Source organism: Dermacentor silvarum, chromosome 6, assembly GCF_013339745.2.
Source record: "Dermacentor silvarum isolate Dsil-2018 chromosome 6, BIME_Dsil_1.4, whole genome shotgun sequence".
Classification (NCBI taxonomy): domain Eukaryota; kingdom Metazoa; phylum Arthropoda; class Arachnida; order Ixodida; family Ixodidae; genus Dermacentor; species Dermacentor silvarum.
This window is the reverse complement of record NC_051159.1, coordinates 178,991,065-179,014,206: the sequence shown is the minus strand read 5'-3', so window position 1 is coordinate 179,014,206 and position 23,142 is coordinate 178,991,065. Positions and strand designations below refer to the sequence as shown.

The 23,142-nt window shown below is 46.3% G+C and overlaps 1 protein-coding gene across 1 annotated transcript in view; it reads left to right on the top strand.

The window, feature by feature from the left end:
* LOC119457077 (uncharacterized) overlaps positions 1-23,142 on the top strand; it is a 58,628-nt gene that overhangs the window by 5,533 nt on the left and 29,953 nt on the right. The window contains exons 6-9 of the mRNA XM_049669888.1: positions 13,237-13,313; positions 13,472-13,551; positions 18,605-18,757; positions 19,552-19,684. Coding sequence (XP_049525845.1) covers positions 13,237-13,313; positions 13,472-13,551; positions 18,605-18,757; positions 19,552-19,684 — 443 coding nt within the window. The remainder of the gene's footprint in view (positions 1-13,236; positions 13,314-13,471; positions 13,552-18,604; positions 18,758-19,551; positions 19,685-23,142) is intronic.

Here is a 23,142-nt window from a genome sequence, read left to right as displayed (position 1 = left end):
CACATCAATTAAATAGTGTTTTAATTCATTGTAGCCGTATTAAATTTTACATATTTGCATCGTCGCTTATTCTGCATTGGTATACACTTTAAAAATGGTTGGGAATTTCAGAAGAACTGAAAACCTACGCAAACCGCGCAAATGACAAGACGGGTTCGAAAGCTGAGAAAAAAGTTGTCGCAGTTTCACCTGAAAGGCGAAGCATCAATTGCGATAGCAAACTTGTAGAGAGCTATACGGAGTAATGATATTAGCTTTATCAGCTGTATAAACTTGGACATGCAGCAGCATCGGCAACACGCAGAACTGTTGTCGACGCCATCGGCGTTTTGCCCGCGTTCGCTCAAAATGCGTGCGGCGTTGGTGACTATTGCCGGAGCCTCTGATATAAATAGGCACTTGTTGCCGCAGCTAAACGTCGCCTCCCTTCCCTCCCCCTCCCCCACGGCCTCTCGCTCGTCGGAAGAAGGCGCGTTTGCTCTACATACATGGTGATTGTGAAGGAGAACAGAGACGCCTACTTCTGCAGCCCTTAAAAAGCGAGCACGGCGCAGATATGGCGCTGAGCCGTGCTCCCTCAAGGGCTGCAGAAGATAGCGCCAACCTTTCCCTTTCCCTCAAGAACCACTTATCATCATCATCAGAACGCGCGTTTGTTCTCCGCCGTGCGTTCACTCCCCGTGAAAGACGCGCCCCTCGCGCCCTTTCACTTGCACATACAGCGTTCGGCGCGCGGCGACGATTTCTTCTCCAAATGACGTCATACGGAACCTCACGGCGACGGCGACGGCGACGCCGATGGCAGAAATCTGCTTTTGAGTGTCCATATAATTGCTATCGCAATAAAAACATTTTTCATATTTCTGCATTCGCTCCCGCAGTGAAGCAAATGTGAACTGAAACAAGTACACAAATGTGATACAAGTAGGCAAGAAAATAGGCATGCACTAGGTACAAAGCAGTTATCGCCGATTGACGAGCTTCATGGCTGGCATGACAAGAGGGCGTTGGGCAGGAGAGGTTGTCATAGGAGGCCGAAGGTCGCTGTTCGTTTTGCCGTTCTAGACATGAGCTCTTTCATAACGGCATCCAAGTGCAGTTCCGCAGCTCTCTTCTTGTGCACGTGGAGTAGGAGAAGGTGTGTCAGCCTCCACTGCGTCATTCGATTGAGGAAAAATGTTTTTACTCGCTTCAGAGCACTGAAAGATCGCTCTCCTGAATCAGCTGACGCAGGCACAGAAAACACGAGTTGCAGGTACCGCGGACAACCTGGTCCATCATCTTAAGCATATCTGCAGACATCCCCTGCAGAATTTGTAAAATGCGTTCACTTGCGGCCGGTCCCTCGGTCCCTCGTTGGGAGAAGCACGAGTTTCGCTGAAAGCCTGCTGATGTCAAAATCTGCAGCGTGTGCTGCTAAAAGCGCATTTAGGTAGTTTGCCGCGAAGTTTCGACCTTCAGCAGCGTCAGTCAAAATGCGCTCGAGGCTAATCAGCTGTTCCATGCCAGGCTGTTCGAATCGCCGTCGGATCTCGCTGGTAATATGATCGAAAGCGGCAAAAAAACTATTTTCTCTGTGACGACTTGCCGTCAAGCGCTGCAGGCTCCTCGGGCTTGTATGTGAATTGAAGCCTTCTGGGCGGCTGGGTAACTCTGGGCACACGAAGTTCCTTTAGACCTAACTCGGTTGCTCTTGAGTTCGTCCGCTGCCATAGGATGTCAAATGAGGCGTCACATTTTATTGATGTGACGCCTTGAGGCCTTGACAAGCGGTCACAAAGAGCCTCTGCTGCTTCTTTTGCTCCTGCAGCGCGGTAAACTGGGCGTTGAAGCATCCTCGCTAATTCCTCGCATGGGCCAAACAGGGCTATAGAAAGATTGATACCCTATAAAGTTTCGAACTCCTTTAATGCTCTCTCATATCCTTTCATGGCTGTCTTGCTAGTGCCACTGAGAGAGCTTTGAACTTGTACCAGTTGCTGCAAACTCGCCTGCACCCTTCCATAGTTCTCAACGAACCTGTCCATTGATTTTACTCTTACTGTCCACCTCGTTGGACACAGTGGTAGCAGTAGGGTGTTTGGCCTGGAACAATCCTGCTCACCGGCATCATTATCCGGAGGAAGTACAACGCTCAAATAAAGTCATCCTGTTCTTCGATTCGAGGATTGTATTGAAAGCGTCCTTTACAATGTTCAGAGCATCGCCGACGACATCACAGTTCCTTGTGAACTGGTACCCTGGTGTTTGATTATTTCAGGTTTGTATTCTGTGGTGTTTGGAAATTTGTGTGTCAGGAGTAGTCTTTCCTTTCTTGTTAGGAGGCAGTCTATGAGCTGGTCATCGATCTTTTGTGCAGGTTTTCCGCGTTTGCAAGAGTTGTGGTCAGTTTTGTTGGATCTTAAGAGGTAGTTTGGAAATATACAGTGTCCGGTGATTGGCCTGGCTTGTGTATTACTTTGTAGGGAAGTGCGGTGGCATGAGGGAAATGTTTGTGTTGTTCCCTCTCCGTGTGTAACTTCCGCCAATTTCATTTTGTGCGTCTGTTTATGTAGTTGTGATTTAATGAAGAGTTTGGTTACTGGTATGTTGAGTGGCGTGCCTTAATTTGTGGCTTCTTGACCTGCCATCGTGCCACCATTGTACGTCCAGTTGATCATTGGCCTCCTGGACAGTGTTGCCAAGTCCGACGAGGCGGCGTAGCCGAAAGCTAGAGAATTTGTAGCCCAAATGTAGCCAAACGGAAAAAAAAGTGCAAAATATTTCGTAGCCAAATATAGCCATTTTTATTTGCCCATTTATTTGTGTATACATTTTCACACTCGACTACGGCAGTCCTTTTTTGCACAACCCATCGTAACAAAATGTTCATGCTGCCGTGACGTTCGGCCCTTTACATCAACAACAGCGACATCATGCTTGCACAGAATACTTTTTGGTTGGCCCCGGAAGCTCTCAAGTTCCAGCGAATCGCTGCCGAGGGCGAATCAGTGCTTTTATTTTATGACAGTTAGTACTAAGTTATTCTTTTTAATTATTTGCAGTAATATTAACTACGAATTTTGCACACCCCATCGTAACAAAATGTCCATGCCGCCGTGACGGTCGGCCCTTTACATCAACTACAGCGACATCATGCTTGCACAGAAGACTTTTTGGTTAGCCCCGGAAGCTCTCAAGTTCCAGCGAATCGCTGCAGAGGGCAAATCAGTGCTTTTGTTTTATGACAGTTAGTACTAAGTTATTCTTTTCAGTTATTTGCAGTAATATTAACTACGAACTGTGCTTTTTAGCTGTCGTGAACGCAAAATAATGTTTAGCGTCATCGATCTCTCCCGTTATCTCTGCCTATGGCGTAGAAGTTCAGCTGTCCAGCGATCTGCGACAGCGACGTGCTCACGGCTTCTTTTTTGATCAGCTAAAACTAGTCTTTCTTGCTATGATATCTCGCGTTATTTGTCTCATCGTCCTATCTTGTTTTCTCGTTTTTTTTAATTAGCTTGGCCTGGATTAGCGGGGCACACACTACCTATATAGTTTCAATTTACATCAACCTGGCCGCCATCTTAGGTCTCTAGCACGCCAAGAACATGCGTTAAGAAAACGGACAGGCAACAGATGCCAATTACTGTCTGAATCGTTGTAAGCAGAGCTTTCAAAAATTACTGCGCAAACCGGCACACTAGTGTAAGAAGCGCGCAGTCGTTTTCGGCGACGAGCACGTCCCGAACTTGCTCTAAATGGTAAAAGCCGCGACGGCGCACAAAGAGCAATGGTAAACAAAAAAAAAAAAAAAAATGATAACAGTGGTAATGCTGTGAAAAACGGTTACTGTAAAAAAAAAAAAAACCTGTTGATGGCTAATAAAGTTTTAGAAAGGGTCCCTAAAGTTTGGGGCCCCAAAGAGCTCTGCGGGTGGTATCGTTGGAGCATGCAGGAATGAAAAGTTTTCGAATAGGCGTGTTGCGTTTGCGGATAGCGTGTTGCGTTTGCAGCGTCACTACGGCATCAATGAAAAGCTGTTATAAATATTAAAATAAAATATACTATTTTATGATAAGAAAAGTAATTTAGATTTTCGTGTTTTCGCCTTTGATTACAATTTAGAACTTATTCTATTAGCAGCATGCAACTTGTTGCGCTTAGTTTTGAGTAACCAACTTTACGCACCTTCACCCAGCCAAGTAAATCCGTGATAGGCCTACGAGCCATGAAATCGACTATGGAATTCGGAATCAGCGGCGTATAATAAATCAATCTTCATTACACATGTTAGTTGAGAGAAAGCGATAACCGCCCTCACTTCTTCTAGCTTACGAACTTCACGCGTTATCACGAATCGATCCCAGTTTTGTGCTAGGTTAGAGCCGTCGCTGCGATGGGCGCCGCCATATTTGTTGACGAAAGCTTTTGGGGAAGCTTTTGGGGATCCCGCTGAATCGATGAAATAGCGTGCCCGACGCAAAACTCAAATAAAGTTTCCGTCCTGCGCATGCGCAGTGGCTTCCACGCTATTTCTTTGGGGCCCCGATATGTTTGAGGCCCCTATTCGAAACTCTAATAATTGCTGGGGTTTCACATGCCAAAGCCACGATATGATTGGGAGAGATGACCGAGTGGGGGACTCCGGATTAATTTTGGCCACCTCGGGTTCTTTAACTTACGCCTAAGTACACGGGTGTTCCTGCATTTCGTCTTGATCGAAATGCGGCCGCCGTGGCCGGGAATCAAACCCGCGTCATCGAGCCAGCAGCACGACACCTCACAAGCTATAGCTAACACGGTGGTTGAAGTTCATGTGACGTGGTGCACTGATGTCATCGTGGAAAACATGTTTCGATATTGGCTGAATGAGTTTCTGCATCCACGACGTTACGGGCAAACCATTTAGAAGTAAAAGCACCAGAACACCCCTTTGGCTCGGGGTCTTTCTCCCATTCTCGCATACTTCTCGCATACTTGGCCCACTCCTCCATGTTTGGATTCTCGTCCCTGAGGAGGATCCGATCCTACGTCCCACCTATCGAAATAATCTCGAATCTAAGCACGAAGAAAAATTCATCTAGCAGAAAATTGAAAATTGCAGTAAAGCTTCGCGCCAGAACCGTGGAGTAGGTCGAAAGCTGTGCCCGGCGCGATACTTCATCCGGAGACATGGCAATGAACCCACAGGAGCGTGTCATCTACCCGTGCTTCCCTTTTTTCATGTCGGCGCCACGATCGCCCGATGGCCCCGACCCTATGTTATTGCTCTTCCTTCCTGAGCATAGGAAGGGAGAGCAATAGGAAGGGAGAGAAGCACAGTACACTGTTAGTACACTGTACTGTAAAACAAAACACTACTTCCAGGTTCATCCCGATGCCCGGGGATCGGGTGCCTAACGGTCAAGCTGGGTGATAAGTTTAAGTGCATCAAAGATCAAAGCCGCCGGCTCAGACAACAGCGCAGAGAGGGAAGGAATGGCGGCGGGGAGGGGGGGGGGGGGGGGGGGGTCAGTTCGCGCGCGCACACACGCACAGCGACGTGGCCGGCTCAGCGAGCTGAAACACAGCCTTCGAGATTTGCTTCTACCCGATCAGAGTCACCTCTGGAGCGTGGATTAGGGCGCCACTTATAGCCCAAATACAGCCAAGTCGCAGATTTTCAGTAGCCCAAATATAGCCACATAGCCAACCCGTCCAAGTCGACGCCAAAAATTTTTTTCCCGTAGCCCAATTTGGCTATATATAGCCAAACCTGGCAACACTGCTCCTGGAAAACATTGGGCCACACAACCACCAGTTTGAACATTTAACTATAGCTCATGCCAAAAATTTGATTTCAGCGTAAATGGTCGGAAAATGAGGGGGCCCTGCCCCCTCCCCCCCCTCCCATTTTTGGAGTCCATTTTCCGTGTCGATTCGTATACTGTAGTTGTTGTCGTTGTTTTTTTTTTTTTTTTTTTTTTTTAAAGAGAGAGCACGTTTCAAGCACTTGCTGGCTTTATTCCAGCGAGTACATAATTCGCCCTCGAAACTAACAATGTAATGCCAAAATGGCAATGTTAACGCGATGACATCCGCTGCAGCGGACGACTCGTTGATTAAATCAGGTCCTTATCTGGTATACAAACCGACCACGGTTTGTTGTGCAGAAACAACGTAATAAAAACGGGACGTGCGAAAGCGACAGACAACCATGCTGTTGTCTGTCCCTTTCGCACGTCCTGTTATTTTGCGCTGTTTCCGCTCAAGTCAGGAAGGGTCAACCACGCTTCGGTCGCAGTGGTTTAGCAACTACACTATATACGCTCTCCTGCAGAGCACGACTTCGAATTCTGCCTGTTGCCGACGCAATGCGTAAAGGACTATTTGCTGAAATTTTGGTACGCGTTAAGTAACCATGCACGGCTTTTCAAAGTACGTCTTTGTAGCTTTTCACTGCAGGTGACGTTCACAATATTTAAGCTATGGACTTGAAGCCCCATTAATGTTGACTTTAACGTCAGTTTACTGGAATAAGATTTTTTTTTAATCTTCGCTAAAACACGTGGCATATTTTGGCGAAGCTGTGACATCACAAACGGCAACCGTGGAGGTTGCATGCGGTTTTTTCGGTCGCCGTCGATGTTGTGTGTCTGCATCCACACGTCGTACACCGCTCCACACGTGCCGTGGATATTTGTTGGGGCGTGCGAATATTCGAAATTTTCGAATAACGCATCAAATACTGTCCCATACGAATCGCTCTTGGAATCGAATATTCACATTCGAAAAACCGAATATTTTTCGAATACTTTTGGAATGCATTGCATCGTCGCGAGTGTACGCAATGAAAGATTACGTTGAAGCAGCATTCCGATAAGTGTTTTTCCGAGATTGAAAGAAACCCGCGAACACACGCAAAATTGCCGCGTGACTGGCCGCTCGAGGCACTTCGCGTGTATTCGCGGGCATCTTTCATGCTCGGAAAAACACTTTTATGTAGCATGTATTGAGCAACAGAAAGTTGTATCGGGAGTTTCTCATTGACACTTTTAATCTAATTATAATATTTGAGAAGTTAATTAATTAATTAATTAAGACGAATTATAATAATTATTAAAGAATAACTATATAATCAGGCGGAATGCAAAAATAATCTGAGTATCTGCAAGCGATGGCAAATGACATTACCTTGGTTCTGTCAAGCTACGTATCATTTGCATATTTTTAAGTTTGGTCCAAGTTAAGTGAAACACCCTGTTAAATTTGAAGCTAAACATTTCGACAGAATTACCTGTCTGGTTGGGAAAATTGATTAAGACTTAGAGATTGACTCCAACCAAATAAGGAAATTTACTAGCCCGACGTTTCGGAACCAATTCGGCTCCTTCTTCAGGGGGTATTCTTCGGAGGTGGCGGTGTGCCCCCTGAAGAAGGAGCCGAATTGGTTCCGAAACGTCGGGCTAGTAAATTTCCTTATTTGGTTGGAGTCAATCTCTAAGTCTTACTCTGTTAAATGTAGCACCTATGTCCTCTCGTCGGATTCAGTCAGATTACTTTTGATTGCAATACACTTTATATAATAGTGGCATCATCCATTGTATTACAACTGTATTACAACTACAGAAGGACACGTTGCTGGGTGGTACATCACGTCTTATGTATTACAACTGTATTCAAATTCATACTCGTTGAACATTGTTATCGAACAATGTCTGTTGCGCCTTCCCTCTCTCCCCGCCTCCTTCCTTAGCTCACCTCTGCGAGCTCTTAAGGAATGAATAAATAAAATGAAAAATCTGCCTGTGACCAATCGAACTGGAGAAAAAGTGCTTCTTTTTTTCTCTTTGCCATCGCCGCAGACGACGCGTGTCTAGTTTGGTCGCGAAGGTATACACAGATATTTATTGCGCAAATGTTACCTTCATAATCTCGATATGATAACGCATGCCCGCTTATGCTCGAAGATCCCCGCCTCCTTCCTTAGCTCACCTCTGCGAGCCTTTAAGGAATGAATAAATAAAATGAAAAATCTGCCATGACCAATCGAACTGGAGAAAAAGTGCTTCTTTTTTTCTCTTTGCCATCGCCGCAGACGACGCGTGTCTAGTTTGGTCGCGAAGGTATACACAGATATTTATTGCGCAAATGTTACCTTCATAATCTCCATATGATAACGCATGCCCGCTTATGCTCGAAGATCCCCGAGTTTGCGAACAATATCAGCTTAGTTGTTCCGAATGCTCCTTCTGTGTGTGTGTGTGCGTGTGCGTGTGTGTGTGTGTGTGTGTGTGTGTGTGTGTGTGTGTGTGTGTGTGTGTGTGTGTGTGTGTGTGTGTGTGTGTGTGTGTGTGTGTGTGTGTGTGTGTGTGTGTGTGTGTGTGTGTGTGTGTGTGTGTGTGTGTGTGTGTGTGTGTGTGTGTGTGTGTGTGTGTGTGTGTGTGTGTGTGTGTGTGTGTGTGTGTTATAGAACGTTTTATTAAACGGTCTTGCTAATGTCGACTGTAATGACCGAAACTTTCTAATGTTAGGAATACCAGGATGTGAAAACGGTTTGATATTAATGGTGAGAAGGTTGTAGATTACTCGCAAACTATTCGAAAAAAAATGTGGGCAGCTTGCACTAGTGGTGCAAGGCTGGAAGCAAACAGCGGAGCTGGTGATCGACCTAGCTTCTTCCAGGCTTTTCCAGCCTTGGCTACGTTTTGCTAGGATATGCTAAGTGCTGCTGGGCACGGTATTCCGAATCGGCTCGCCGCCGACGCGCACATTCTCGCTTGGCCGCGCGTAAAGAAGAGCGCCTTCTTCGTCGGGTGTCCGGATCTTCTTTGGTCGTCCCTTGTCAAGGCTACATGCATAGAGTTTCTCACTATAACACCTAGAGGGTAAACTGGCGCCACCGTCTATGCGAGTTTCTTAAAGGGCGCCGTGCCCTCGTGGGAATGACGGGATATGTGTCTGCGAGGCTTGTGTTGGCTGGTGTTGAACGAGGCTTCGTCTAAAACGTGGATATGGCTACACAAATAATGTGTTCTTAAAGTAAAATCTACATAAAAGGCTTTCATTTGCCCATTTACATCTCTCAATAACGTTTACTCACCTACAATGCAGAATCAAGCGAAGAAAAGCAAGAACAGGCGACAAGTTGTTCCAAAGCGAGCGATTTGTGCATCCAATAGTAAGTCCTCAAAATTAAACAAAACATGTTTTTGTGTAATAATAAAGCTAAAGCAGTTTTTTACGTGCTGTTTTAGTAGGAAATGAATCATTGTGACAGACGGAACGGTGCTAGCCAGGCGCGTCTTCAAGGCGTTCTGGCTCTGCAAGAACGATGCCAATCCGAAGTCACAATATACCGGCATTCCCATGGATACCACAGCGCAGCAGCGCCAGTTTTCCCTCTAGGTAATGTAGTGAGAAACTCTATGGCTACATGTACTCGCCACAGAGTCAACGAGAGTTCTGCCGCCGTCGCGGCGGCTCCGAGCTTTATCTCCCCGGTGACGTCACGGCCAAGCTGCGCCTCCACACTTGCCGGGGCGTGGTTGGTCGAAACCTGCCGAGCCGCCGCCAAAGGCGCCTCCTGCAGTCACTGACACCGCGCGCGTTCGGTGCGAACGCGGGGAAGCGCGGACGGCGTCGGCAGCAGCTCTGCGCGTTGCCTCGTTGGTGCTGCTACAATTTATTTCTCTCACTCTCTCGCTCTCATTTTCTTTCTCTCTCCCGAGCAATGTTCTCCTTCCCTCTCCTTAACGTCCCATGTCAAGGCAACATGTGCACGGCACGGAGAGGAGGCGAAGCACACGCCGCTCCGCGAGGTGATTGCTAGGCAACGCGCGGTGGCGTCATTGCCAGGCGCAGTTTTTTGTTCGCACTACACGGCCTCACCAATCGACATTTAATTCGTATTCCACTCAGTCTCAAAAATTGCTATTCGTACAACCCTAGATATTTGCATTGCACCAAAGATCTCAAACAAGATGCCTGGTGTCCGCACGCGTCTGTGCTTCACGCGTGTTGCTCTTGGCTTATCATGGCCTTGCACGTTAACGCATAAAAAGCCTGTCGCGTTGTAAGTTAATGCCAATAAAGCTGTCACAACTTTCCTACAGCCTTCATCAAAAACACCAAGGTGCGCCCCGTGGTGAGGTGTGGTCCGCGTATACGCATCTAATTGGCTGTAATGAGTTCGAATGATGTATCCTGTTATCTGTGTACTGTTATCTAATATTATGCCTGTAAGAGCAAGTGTTTTTTCGTGCTCCTCATTTCAATAGCGGAGCTGTTTAAGCCGGGCGTAATGTGTCTGCTGAATCCAAAAATGTGGGCCGATCCTCGCGATAGTGCAGAAAGGGTCCAAGCGCAATGGCACATACCATCATGAACTAGCGAAGCTGAGCCCGGCTAAGTCTAGCTAAGCATGGTTGGGACTATTTAAGCTTAGACGTTCATCCTGTGCTCTATTTCCTTTCTCTCTCTTTTCATCCCTATACCCCTTTCCCCAGTGCAGGTTAGCAAACCGGACGTCCGTCTGGTTAACCTCCCTGCCTTTCCTCTCTTCTATTTTTCTCTCTCTCTAGATGTTCATCGATAACCAATCGATAGCCAATCAATAGCTGATCCGGAAATTTCCGGGAAATGCTGGGGATGACTTAGTAGTACTTAGCATAGCATAGCTCCGAATAATGAATACCTTCTTCAGGAAGCGCAGCAACAGGAAGTGGACCTGGAAAAACCCTAATGGAGAAACAAGGAATGAAATAGATTTCATACTCTCTGCCGATCCCAGCATATATATAGTGCAGGATGTAGAAGTGTTAGGTAAGGTAAAGTGCAGTGACCATAGGTTAGTGAGGTCCAGGATTTCTCTCAATTTGAAGAGAGAAAGAGTAAAATTAGTCAAGAGGAAACAGGCCAACCTAGAGGCAGTAAGGGTAAAAGCAGACCAATTCAGGCTGGTGCTCGCAAACAAATATGCAGCTTTAGAACAGGAAGATAAAGACAACATAGAGGTAATGAATGAAACCGTAACTAGGTTGATCTCAGAAGCAGCAATTGAAGTGGGAGGTAAGGCACCAAGACAACCAGTAGGTAAGCTCTCCCAAGAAACAAAGGACCTAATAAAGAAACGACAAAACATGAAAATGTCCAACTCAAGAGATCAGATAGAATTCGCTGAACTGTCAAAACTGATCAACAAGAAGAAAGTAAGGGATATTCGAAATTATAACGTGGGGAAGATTGAGGAAGCCGTAAAATATGGACGCAGCATTGAATCAGTAAGAAGAAAGCTTGGCATAGGACAATGCAAGATGTATGCACTGAAAGATAAGCATGGTAATATCATCAGCAATTTCGATGACATAGTAAAAGCAGCGGAAGAATTCTGTACTGACCTGTACAGTACCCAAAACAGCCAAACTGCTTGCATTCGAAATAGTGATGAACCGGATACAGAGGCTCCTTCTATAACTAGCGATGAAGTTAGAAGGGCCGTGAAAGACATGTCCAGGGGAAAAGCTGCTGGATAAGATGGAATAACAGTCGATTTAATCAAGGATGGAGGAGATATCAATTGAAAAGCTTGCGACCCTTTATACGCAATGCCTCACAACTTCAAGTGTACCAGAGAGCTGGAAGAACGCCAACATTATACTAATCCATAAGAAGGAAGACGTTAAAGAATTGAAGAATTATAGACCCATTAGCTTGCTTTCAGTACTGTATAAAATATTCACCAAGATAATTTCTAATAGAATCAGGGCAACACTTGACTTCAGCCAACCAAGAGAACAGGCTGGCTTCAGGAAGGGATATTCTACGATGGATCATATCCATGTCATCAATCAGGTAATCGAGAAATCTGCGGAATACGATCAACCTCTCTATATGGATTTCATAGATTATGAAAAGGCATTTGATTCAGTAGAGATACCATCAGTCATAGAGGCATTGCGTAATCAAGAGTACAAGAGGCATACGTGAATATCTTAGCAAACATCTACAAGGATTCCACAGCTACCTTGGTTCTCCACAAGAAAAGTAGAAAGTTCCCTATCAAGAAAGGGGTCAGGCAAGGAGACACAATCTCTCCAGTGCTATTCACTGCATGCCTAGAAGAAGTATTCAAGCTCTTAGACTGGGAAAGCTTAGGAGTGAGGATCAACGGTGAATATCTCAGCAACCTCCGATTTGCTGATGACATTGTCCTATTCAGCAACAATGGAGATGAATTACAGCAAATGATTGAGGACCTTAACCGAGAAAGTGTAAGAGTGGGGTTGAAGATTAATATGCAGAAGACAAAGATAATGTTCAATAGCCTGGCAAGGGAACAAGAATTCAGGATCGCCAGTCAGCCTCTAGGGTCTGTAAAGGAGTACGTTTATCTAGGTCAATTACTCACAGGGGACCCTGATCACGAGAAAGAAATTTACAGAAGAATAAAATTGGGTTGGAGTGCATACGGCAGGCATTGCCAAATCCTAACTGGGAGCTTATCACTGTCGTTGAAAAGAAAAGTGTACAATCATTGCATTCTACCGGTGCTAACATATGGGGCAGAAACTTGGAGGTTAACAAAGAAGCTCGAGAACAAGTTAAGGACCGCACAAAAAGCGATGGAACGAAAAATCTTAGGACTAACGTTAAGAGACAGGAAGAGAGCGGTGTGGATCAGAGAACAAACAGGGATAGCCGATATTCTGGTTGAGATTAAGCGGAAGAAATGGAGCTGGGCAGGCCATGTAATGCGTAGGATGGATAACCGGTGAACCATTAGGGTTACAAAATGGATACAAAGAGAAGGGAAGCGCAGTAGAGGTCGGCAGAAAACCAGATGGGATGATGAAGTTACGAAATTTGCAGGCGCAAGTTGGAATACGCTAGCGCAAGACAGGGGTAATTGGAGATCGCAGGGAGAGGCCTTCGTCCTGCAGTGGACATAAAATAGGCTGATGATGATGATGATGAGCATAGCACAATTACGTGGCCAATACCTTGCGATAGCCAATCAATAGCTAATGAATAATCGATCAATAATCAATAAATTCCGGAAAATGCTGGGGTTGACTTGGTAGTGCTTAACATATATCCCAAAATCCAGGACTAGCTAGGTGCCCATCAGCTCCGCTGTCTCTTTAGCATTGCGCCTCCAGTGCAAGCTACGCTATTTTTTTTTTTTTCCGTGGAGGCGGCACAATGGACGGTCTGCCTTGCGGTTCATTAAGGGAGCACGTGACGTTATAATAGGCACCATTTTTCTCTTCGCAGATGTGCAGCGGACCCTCATGGAGACGGCCGAGCGCATCAAGACGTCTCACGACCAGTACGAGCTAGATTTCCAAGAGGTCAGCTCCCGTTGTTCGTGTAATTCTCGGAAGTGATAACTATTGGCTTAATGCATCGGTAAACGCCCGTGATGTCTCGTTTGGGTAACGCAATGTCATTGCCGCAGCTGTGTGGAGGCACGCGCTGTTCTTTCAATGCCGCGCGCACCTCTTTTCAGACGTTACACCTGGCCAGTACTGTTCACATGCTGAACCACGACAAAAGTATCGTGAATCCGCAGTCTCTGAGAATATACAGGTGCGTGTCTTTTCGTTTTATGAGCATCAATCCCACATATGTGGTGCAAATCTGCACAGATCGAAAAATAATGGAAACCAAGTTCTCGTCTTTTGCTGTTAGTATCAGCGTCACTTCTAAATAAATGAAAACCAAAGCACAATGAATACTATATGAAACGCTAAATAAATAAATGACCACTCGTTTGCATGTAGTGGAGCGCTCCGAGTAAGTTTTCGGCCACCTGATGTTTTTACATCGAAGCTGTTAATGCGACTAGAAGTGTTCAAAAACGTTATATGCCTATTTTACGGCTTTCTAAAAATACCCGATCACTCACGAAGTTTATAGCTTGACGTTAGTAGTGATGTGAAGGCAATTTTATAAGTGTGTGTGGTAGTGAGGGGTTAAATGAAAATTGCTACACCCTCGTTTGCGGGCCGTGTTAGAGGCGTTATACAGGGTGTTTCAGCGAACACTTTCAAAATTTATTTAAGGTTGCCTGTGGCAGATAGCCATATTCTAGTTAATGAGCTGGTCTACTCAAAGAGGCGGACATTACTTGCACAAAAAATTGAAATGCATAATAGAAATCGACTAATTAGCAAAAATTCACTAATTAAGTTTTTAACTAATTACCTGATGGCCCATATTGCAATTTACAAATTATAGTCGTAGAGTTCGCAAGGCGGATCCACTTATAATTAATTCTCAGGATGGCACCAGTTTCGAGATATTAATTCCCGAACTTTGCAGAGAAATGCATTGGCGTTCCAGTTAATTTTGTGCTTCAATGCATGAAGCGACGTTTTGTTAAGAACCTAACTGGAACGCCAATGCATTTCTCCGCAAAGTTCGGGAATGAATATCTCGAAACTGGTGTCATCCCGAGAATTTGTTCCAAGTGGATCCGCCTTGCGAACTCCATGGCTACAATTTGTATATTGCAATTTGGGCCATCAGGTAATTAGTTAAAAACTGAATTAGTGAATTTCTATTAATTATTCGATTATGCATTTCAATATCTTGTGCAAGTAATGTCTGCTTCTTCGTGTAGACCAGCTCATGAACTATAATTGTGCTTTCTGCCACAGGCAACCTTTAAGAATTTTTGAAAGTGTTCGCTGAAACACCCTGTATATGAAACGCATACAGACGTTCTCCGTTTTCCTGGGAACAGCAGAACCTGCAGAGATTTTGAGGAAGTAGTGGCTACTCTATTACGGGCACCGAAAGTTTGAAGGGGGTAGGTTAATTGTGGGCTTTGACAATAATTACTGAATACTCGTCTTGTACGACTTTTCATGCGTTATTCGAGGCGTGCTGTTTCTTTTTTCTTTCTTTTTCCTCTTGGTCTTCTCGAACTATGCGAGGCACGCTGTCCATATTTTGCTCAAGTAGGAAGCGTGTTGTGAGTGACAAACGATAGATGTTTAATTTATGTAGGTTAATTACAGCTTTTGTAGAAAATTACTTATTCAAGCGTTCCAGAGTGTCATACGTTATCCGCAATGTTTCCCAGTGTCCTAAAACAACTGTACAAGACACCAAGTTCAAATTCGCTTCTAATTTGGGGGCATGTTAGGTGTAATGTGTGGTGAAACGTTCACGTTCCTGTTCTAATAAGAAGCGTGTATGTAATTAGTGAACCATCGTCTCTCTATTTCCTTGTGTCAAATATGCGGTTGGTAGTTGGTTTCCCCAGTGTCTTCGGTGAACTGAACAAGACACCCTGAATTTGGCGAAAATAAGAGAGACCGTATTGGTAATGTGTAGGCAAATTTCAAAGTGTGTGGGTTAATTGCGGCCTTTGCAATAAGTTTCGTGTGCAGGTAGTCCGGAGCACTATGAGTGTGTTTTACGAGTGGCGCAATGTTTAGCTCGCTGCCCTGGCATAATTACAAATTTCATGGAGATTAAATTTAGCGAGCGTGGGGGGGAGCGCTATGGAAAGTACGCGAAGCTAAATGCGTGGGGAGATAAAATACATCTATTGCAAAAAAAAAATTCTTATAACGTGTTCGAAAGTGTCCCGTGGCCGGAACGTTAAAGCTGTGTTCTAGGAACATAGCACGTACAGACTTTATTCCACGACCCTGGGAGAACTGTGAACGCAACGGAGATCACATTTAGCGAGAAAGGACCGGATATATGTGCTGGGAGGGGTACATTATAGGGCCAATATTTTGCGAAGTAAAATGCGTGTGGATGAATTACTGCCCTTGTAAAATTTGACGCACAAGTGCTCGAAAGCGCTATATGCGGGCGTGGTTTCAATTGAATGGGCCTGTTTTGTACCTGATAGGCACGATGTGGTTTAATTACAAGCAAGTGAAATTCTTATTGCGATTGTTCGAAAGAAACAGCTTTACTGGAAATTGGGTTGCGATTCTTCAAGGTCGCGCGAGTCTGTTTACTTTTTAACTAGCATCTAAATCTCAATAGACAAGCGCATTTGCATACCACGCCTATTAGAATACCGGATCCGCGGCGGAGATTTCATACTTTGCAACAGCGCACGAGGACAACGCGTATACGCTCGCTTTCTGAAATGGCATTAATCACGTTCTTTGGCCCGCTACTCACAGTGGGGACGATTAGTGACCCGCACGGACGCGTAATGATTGTGCTGTTTTCCCGTCTAAACGTAGTACCTGCAGTCTGCACCAGCATCGGTCCAACTGCCGGTCGGCCGGCCGTTGGACAAAGGTCAACTCACGGTTTTTCAAAAGTGGCGTAATCGTGGCGCGAGTTCCAGTTACGAAATCCTTGCCTTGCGTGATTCCTTTCCTGTGCGCTATTACCCGCGCATGTCATGCTCATTCTTGGGTGCATGGAGCGAATCGCGCTTTTGACGAGCGTGGTCGACCGTTGTACAACGCGCAGCAGGACAGTCAATAAAGAAAGACGCGCAAAAGGGCACTTAATTTTATTGCGATAGCAATTATATGGACACTTAAACCGGATTTCTGCCGTCGGCGTCGCCGTCGTCGTCGCCGTCGCCGTGAGGTTCCCTATAGATAAAATCTTCGCCGCGTACCGTATGCCCGAGCGGAAGCGTGCGGGGACGCGCGCTATCACGGAGAGCGAACGCACTCAATCTCCCACGCGCAAGCAAGGAAGCGGGAAGCCAGCGCCGGAGGGAGCGGGGGGGGGGGGGGGGGGGGGCGCACTTCCACTCTGCCAACAACCGCGCTCGTCGCTCGCTCGCACCGTCTCTTATCTCCACACGGCTCTGACCTTTATGCGCCGCGTGCATTCGCCGCTCAGTTTCCGTTGAAGCGATAGACCGCACGTACCTTCGCCGCTGCGGTGTATCCGCTTGCTGCCAGAGTTTTGACGGTCGTTGTCTGCAGTCATTCAGTGTGATCTATTCATGTTTGTTTGTGCGCGCTCACACCACGCTTGTTCATTCAGTTAGTAATAGTCGGGCCACATTTTCCAACGCACGCTACACATGCAATGCTGCCCGGATCGGCAGTGCAGCGCTACAGGTGTGTCCCTTCGCACGCGCGCTGCCCACGGGAAGCGCTTCTCATCAACACCACCGTTTCACACGCGCCTTCTCGTGGTCATCGAGTCTCTCTTCATGTCGGTCTACTTACGCCGCAGCACACCTGCTTACTTAATCAGCTCATGTTTACTACAATTCATATTGCTACCAAAGCCGCTCACCTTACTTCGTGTGACATTGCTGTGTTGCTATCGCATTCATTGCTTCGCCCTTAGGGCAAAACTGTGACATTTTTTCGAGAGCAAGCTTGAGCTCTTGATTAACTCCAAATTGCGTTTTTAAGTGCACGTGAGACGCGTTAGTTTCTGTCGTTGCAACCTCTGAATCGATTTGAATTAAATTTGTTGCACTTCAGAAAGTAAGCTAAATTTTACATACTGCTAAGTATTATAATTCTGATTTGTCGACTTTTGTGAAAATGCCTAGAATTGCTCAACTTCAAGGAAAATAATGGAAGCAGGAGTTTACAACTCCCTATAACTATACTCAAATAAAGCAGATGTCGTAGTTCATCAAATCGCGCCTGTAAAGAGCCTGAAGCGGGCAAATGGGATACGTTAGCCTACACTGTCTATGTGTATTTTTATGGAAAAACTTTTCCCAAACTAACGATGTACTTCAGACGTAAATAGTAAATCAATTTTGTCCTCTTTAGGCGCTATAACTCACTCAATGCTCGCTATTGTGGCGTCTGTTATAATTGTGGAATAACAAAGTTGAAAACTAGATGCTTCAAGTTTTGAAATTGTCTGACTTTCATCAATCTTTGTGGAAAGAAAAGGTCTAAATAATAAGAACCCGTGCTAGCAGACTTTAGCTTCCTCTTTTAAATGGAACGAACCCTATCACAACTGGTTCAGCGAATGGCCCAGCAAGACGACCTTTCTGTTCCGCTGAATCCAGGTAGGTGCTTCCGAAAAACTATAGCCAGAACTTAGCACCGCTATCTAAATATGCGATAGCATACTTATAAAATGTGATGATTGTGACGTCTCGACAGCGACGTGAGCGTGCGTCGCTGGCAGTTAACCTTGGACACACTTATTTATCAAAGTAACGTTTTTATGCCTCGCATCTCTTAAAATTTTGTACACCCTGTGACGCGCTCGCGTACGCTCAACGCACCTCGAGTTTCCTGTGTTAGATACCTTCAAAGTGGGTAAAGTCATCATGTGACGCTAAAAGAAATGCACGACTGATGCTGGGATCGAACATCGATCTTCCAGTACAACAGCCCGCGTGCTCTGACCGTTCTAGGCCACGGTCGCACGCATGTTTCACTCGAACCAAAGTCGTTCTTTGAAACGTCTGCCACGCGCGTCACGTGCCAGTTCCTTGCTTCTTCTCTGGTAGCGCTTTGAGACGCTGTGTTTGGCTACACAGCCTTCGGGATCGGCCCATATTTTTGGTCAGAGGAACGTGATATCTCCAAAGGGGTCAAGTCCGCCTATTTCCGCACCTTTGGTACATTTTCCTTCGCGTAGCGTCTCGGTGTGCGCGGCTTCTTTAGCGTCGTGGCTTTGCAGGACGTCATAACGCAGCACCTCTGTTCTCTTGCAGGGCGGCTTTCCTGATGGTGTCTGTGGTGTCGGTAGCCATCATAGTGGCGGGCCTTATCTTCGGCTTCATCCTGGGCGTATCCAACTACCGCTCCTACATGAGGCCCACGCAGCGGAACACCGCATGCAACATGGGAGGCATCGTGCTCATCTCGTGAGTGAAGCCGCTGTAAATTGTGGCAGAATGCCACAGGCCAGTGATTCAGTCAACCAGCTGGGCCCTAAGCAGTACCGATATTTTATTAATTGATAGAACTAATACAAAACTTCAGTGCAACTAAAGTGTAAAAATAGTGTAAGTTATTATTTCAGAATTCGGAACAGGCCGAAGCACCAACGAATCATGTAAGAAAGACATAAAAATTGAAAGTAACTTATAAAACATGCGCTTTACTAACTATAATGAGCTGTGTTACATGAGAAAGATTACGAATGCTTTCATAATGCACTTCCGTGTCCCCGTTGTTTATTTTATTACATTTTGGTATGTAATAAAATGCAGGGGATTTTCTCCTCCGCTAGCTGTGATTTTCTAGATGCATCGACCCACAACTGCCTTCATTGTTTGTTTATAGGGGAATACATAAGTATTCAATGCTCATTTTTAGCCCTTGTGAGCTGTTTCAGATGAAGAGTTTACATTATAAGCAAAGTCAGCGGGATCATCGCGAAATCAATGTAATTTAACTTAAGAACCCACAGCCGAATAAAATACAGCGGGAATCTACAAGAAATTATTGTCAGTCTAATATCATCCAGGCCTTTATCACACGTCACGTAGGAGAGGTAAATATTAACATATGGTAATGGTTTGCTTATTATTATTATTAAGCATGGAATGATTATTAGTTCATAAGTATTACATGCTTGCATTTACTTTAGCATGCAACGAGAGACGGTCTCCGAGTAACCAAACGAGGCTCCTGGAATTTTTGGAATTTTCTACAGCAACGCGGGTCTCATGTGGGCCACGTGTGCCTTCATCCCGGTGCTGCTGGCCTTCTGCTTCCCCTTGGCTGCTCTGCTCGAGGCCTACGTCTGCCAGCCATACGACGAACGAGACGGATCCAGCATGGACGGGGTCAGTCTTGCTTTTGACGTCAGTACAGCTGCTGAGGGCAGTGAAGGTTTTCCAGCGGCAAATTAAGCCCGCGGGGAGCGAGAAGAAAGCACTTCTATTTTCCACTGCACCCTAAGGTTTTCCTTTTTTTTTTCCCTGCCCGCAGTAAGATGGCGTCAGTCTGGTTTCACTTTCAGGTAGCCATCTCCCCTCTGGAATGTGGTTTATTGAAAAGTTCTGCTAAAACTATCGACGATGGTTGTCAATGTAAGCGAATGAATACCTCTAACGAACGAGCAAGCGAGGGGTGAACGAACGAGCGAGAGCGCGAGGGAGCGAGCGACAGAGAGAGAGAGAGGGATTTTTTTTTTTTCCGAGTTCGAGCACCGTACAGCCACCAAAACGGCCTAAAGAGTCAATAAAAGCTATTCGCTTTTTTTTTTAACTTCTTTGTACATCACCAGCTCGAACAGGTGAAGTCCGCTGCACGCCCGCGTGATACTACCCTGCGCGTGCAAATTCCAGATGGACTCGCAATGCGTACTTGAGCTGCTTAGGAGTCGCCTTTATCGCGCACCTGAACTGATACTCTACCAGTATTTGAACCGAGAGGATCTCAAGGTTATCAGCTTATCACTTTGAGCTGACTCACGATGTACATCTAATGTTCGTAACACTTGTGTTTTGTGACCTAGGACGGACTCAAGGATTATATAGACGGATGTGGGAGATGTCTTTGATATCCTAAACTGCTACGGAGGTTGTGTAAATTTTGTGGTGCAACCATGGATGCGCAAACAGGTATGTCTAGATCTGAACAAACAAAAAATAAAGGAAGAAGGACGATTTCTGCTGCTGCAAAATATGCAGTAGGTTTTCACGGCCGTGGATGGCGGCGGCTTTTGATGGCTGGTTTCCGTGCCTTCGCAACGCAACGAAGGCGCCACAAAGCAAGCAACGTTGCTTCAAGTGATAAATCTGTTTGTAGATTTAGCGAGCATTGAAGTCGAATGTCGCTGGATTTTATTTATGAGAAACTTAATGTAGGCGTCACGTGTAGCCACCATATTTACTGTGGCTATCTTTGAAACTTTTTAGTGCAGTGCATTTCTGTGGACACTTGCAGCAAATTTCCGCCGTCGGCGTCGGTGTCGCTGTGACGTTTCGCATAAAATAAAATCGAAGTGCGATAATTGTGAAGATGTGCGCGCGCTAGGAGGGGGGGGGGGGGGGTGCAGGTTAGTGCATCTCCTCTTCTACTCAAGCTGCGGCGGCTGAGCGCGTCATATCTTGGAGGCACTCTTGACGTATATACGTGCACATTGCCAGCACTCAGTGACTCAAGTTGGCTCGATGGTTGCTTTCGAACCCTGTTACCTCAGCACAGCAGCTCGATGCGCTACCCATTCGGCCACGGGCTACCCAGTGACCAAGGTAGGCGAGAAAACATACATAGATGAAACATACATATACATACAAAGAAACAAACATAGCTAGATACATGGGGCTCCTGCATTGCCCAGGGGGCGCTGCGAAAATGGTGCTAAAGAGCGCCCTCTGCCTTGGGCTGGGTAGTTGTAACGTTACCAAGCTCGGTCGTCTGCTTCGGAAAGCACGTTTACAATATGGACCCGCCACTTTCGGTTGTGTTGTACCACAGCTTGCAGCGAATATCGGGCGCCGAAGATTTTTTCAGGGGTGGCACGCTGCGTAATGGCGAGAAATTATGCAACGCCGTATACGTGTACGCCGTTCAAGAAATAAGCGGCGAAGTTTTAGCGCGGTGTCAATCGCAAGTGAAGTGAGTCGTGTGTGAAGTTGAACTTCAGGTAAGGTTTGCACGCGCACAAACGCGAGGAAATGCTTGCCTATAAATGAAGTCACAGCAGCGATAAGCAGACATCACGTGTACAGAATAGCTCGAGCGCACGACGGTACGCGCCGCGACGGCAGCGGTCTTTCAGCATGCCGCGAGACGGCGGGACTCCTGCAATCTTTGTTGACTGCATGCCGTTAGACAAGTAGTTATGCCTGCGCTGTAGTAGCGACCATCTGTCCCTTTAGCAACTGATAAATAACTGATGCAATGCATATGAGCTGGCAGTAACGTGCGTACGTGCGAAGTGCGCGCTGCAGCGCGATCTCGTGCGCTGCTCGCTTGATGTAGCTCTTAATGACAGCGCTCGAACATCGATGTACAGTAATAAACACTGCCTTGGTGCGCTGCGTTAACGTATTGGCTTGAGGTCAAGATGATCACATCGAACCTGTGTTGCTCGTAGTGGGGTAGTGAAGTTATCCAGCGCGCCCGACGCTCCGCAGCGTGAGGCCTTGAAGGAAAACGGTAGAATCTGATGTTGGGGTTGAGGCCTTCTCGTTCTTGGCAATCCACGATGCAGCAGTAACGACGGTGACGCTTTTCCGAGGCTGAGCTAGCTCTCTCCGGATCGGCTTCGCCGATGTCTTCTGCTTCCAGCATTACGTCCCACGGCACACGTAGAGTCCGTTTTCGTTAAACTATAGGCTGCGGCCAGCTCGCAGCGTGGTCGCCGTGGTCTGTGAGAAGTGACGAGCCTTTTCGCACTCGAAACAGGCCAGAAAAAAGTGCGAATCTACGCAAAACTCGGGCTCGAAACGTGCCTCGCCACAGCCACGGCTCAGTACTACCCAAGCTGGTACTACCCAGATAACGTTTTTCGCCGCCACCAGGCGCCGCTACTATACATCAAACTCCAGCGCAAGACGCCCATAGTCCCCGGAAAGTGCGTGAAGTACATTTAGAATGCTAACCCATTAACACACGTCCGGAGCCCCTAGGTCGTGGGTTCAATCCCGGCCGTGGAGGTCGCGTTCTGGTGGGTGCGGAATGCAATAATTGGCTCGTGTAATTAGATTTAGGTACACGTTGAAGAACCCCAGGTGGTCAAAATTAATTCAGAATCGCTCACTATGGCATGCCTCATAATCAGATCGTTATCTTGGCACGTGACATTCCAGAATCTATTTTTTTTTTCAACTAGGCCAATAAGCAGTTCTTTTGTAGCATATATAATGTCGCTCAACAACCTCAGTGCGCGGCGATCTCGTGGGCGCCGCCATGTTTGATCACGTGGTGACGCGTCCATTGCTTGCCTCAGCTGCGCCACCGTTGCCTCCGTGTTTACAATGGATATGCATGAGGCCCGGTGCATCTCAGCAAACCACTGTTTCGGCGGATATCGTAGACTGTGACTGGCTAAACGACACGAAGCTTTGGGCACATCTTTAGAGGACATGTAAGCGCTTTCGGAGCTCATTACGCCTTGTCCGAATTGCGCGAGCAGCGTATACGGTATACGGTGCTTGTACTAAAAGCAGCGCTAGAAATGTATTCCAAGCTGTCCGCTTATGAATTAAATCAGTATCAGTGTGTTTTGCTCTTCGTTCTTTATCTGGCAAACATTTTGAAGCAGCGGCTTGTCATGTCTCTGATTCAGTAA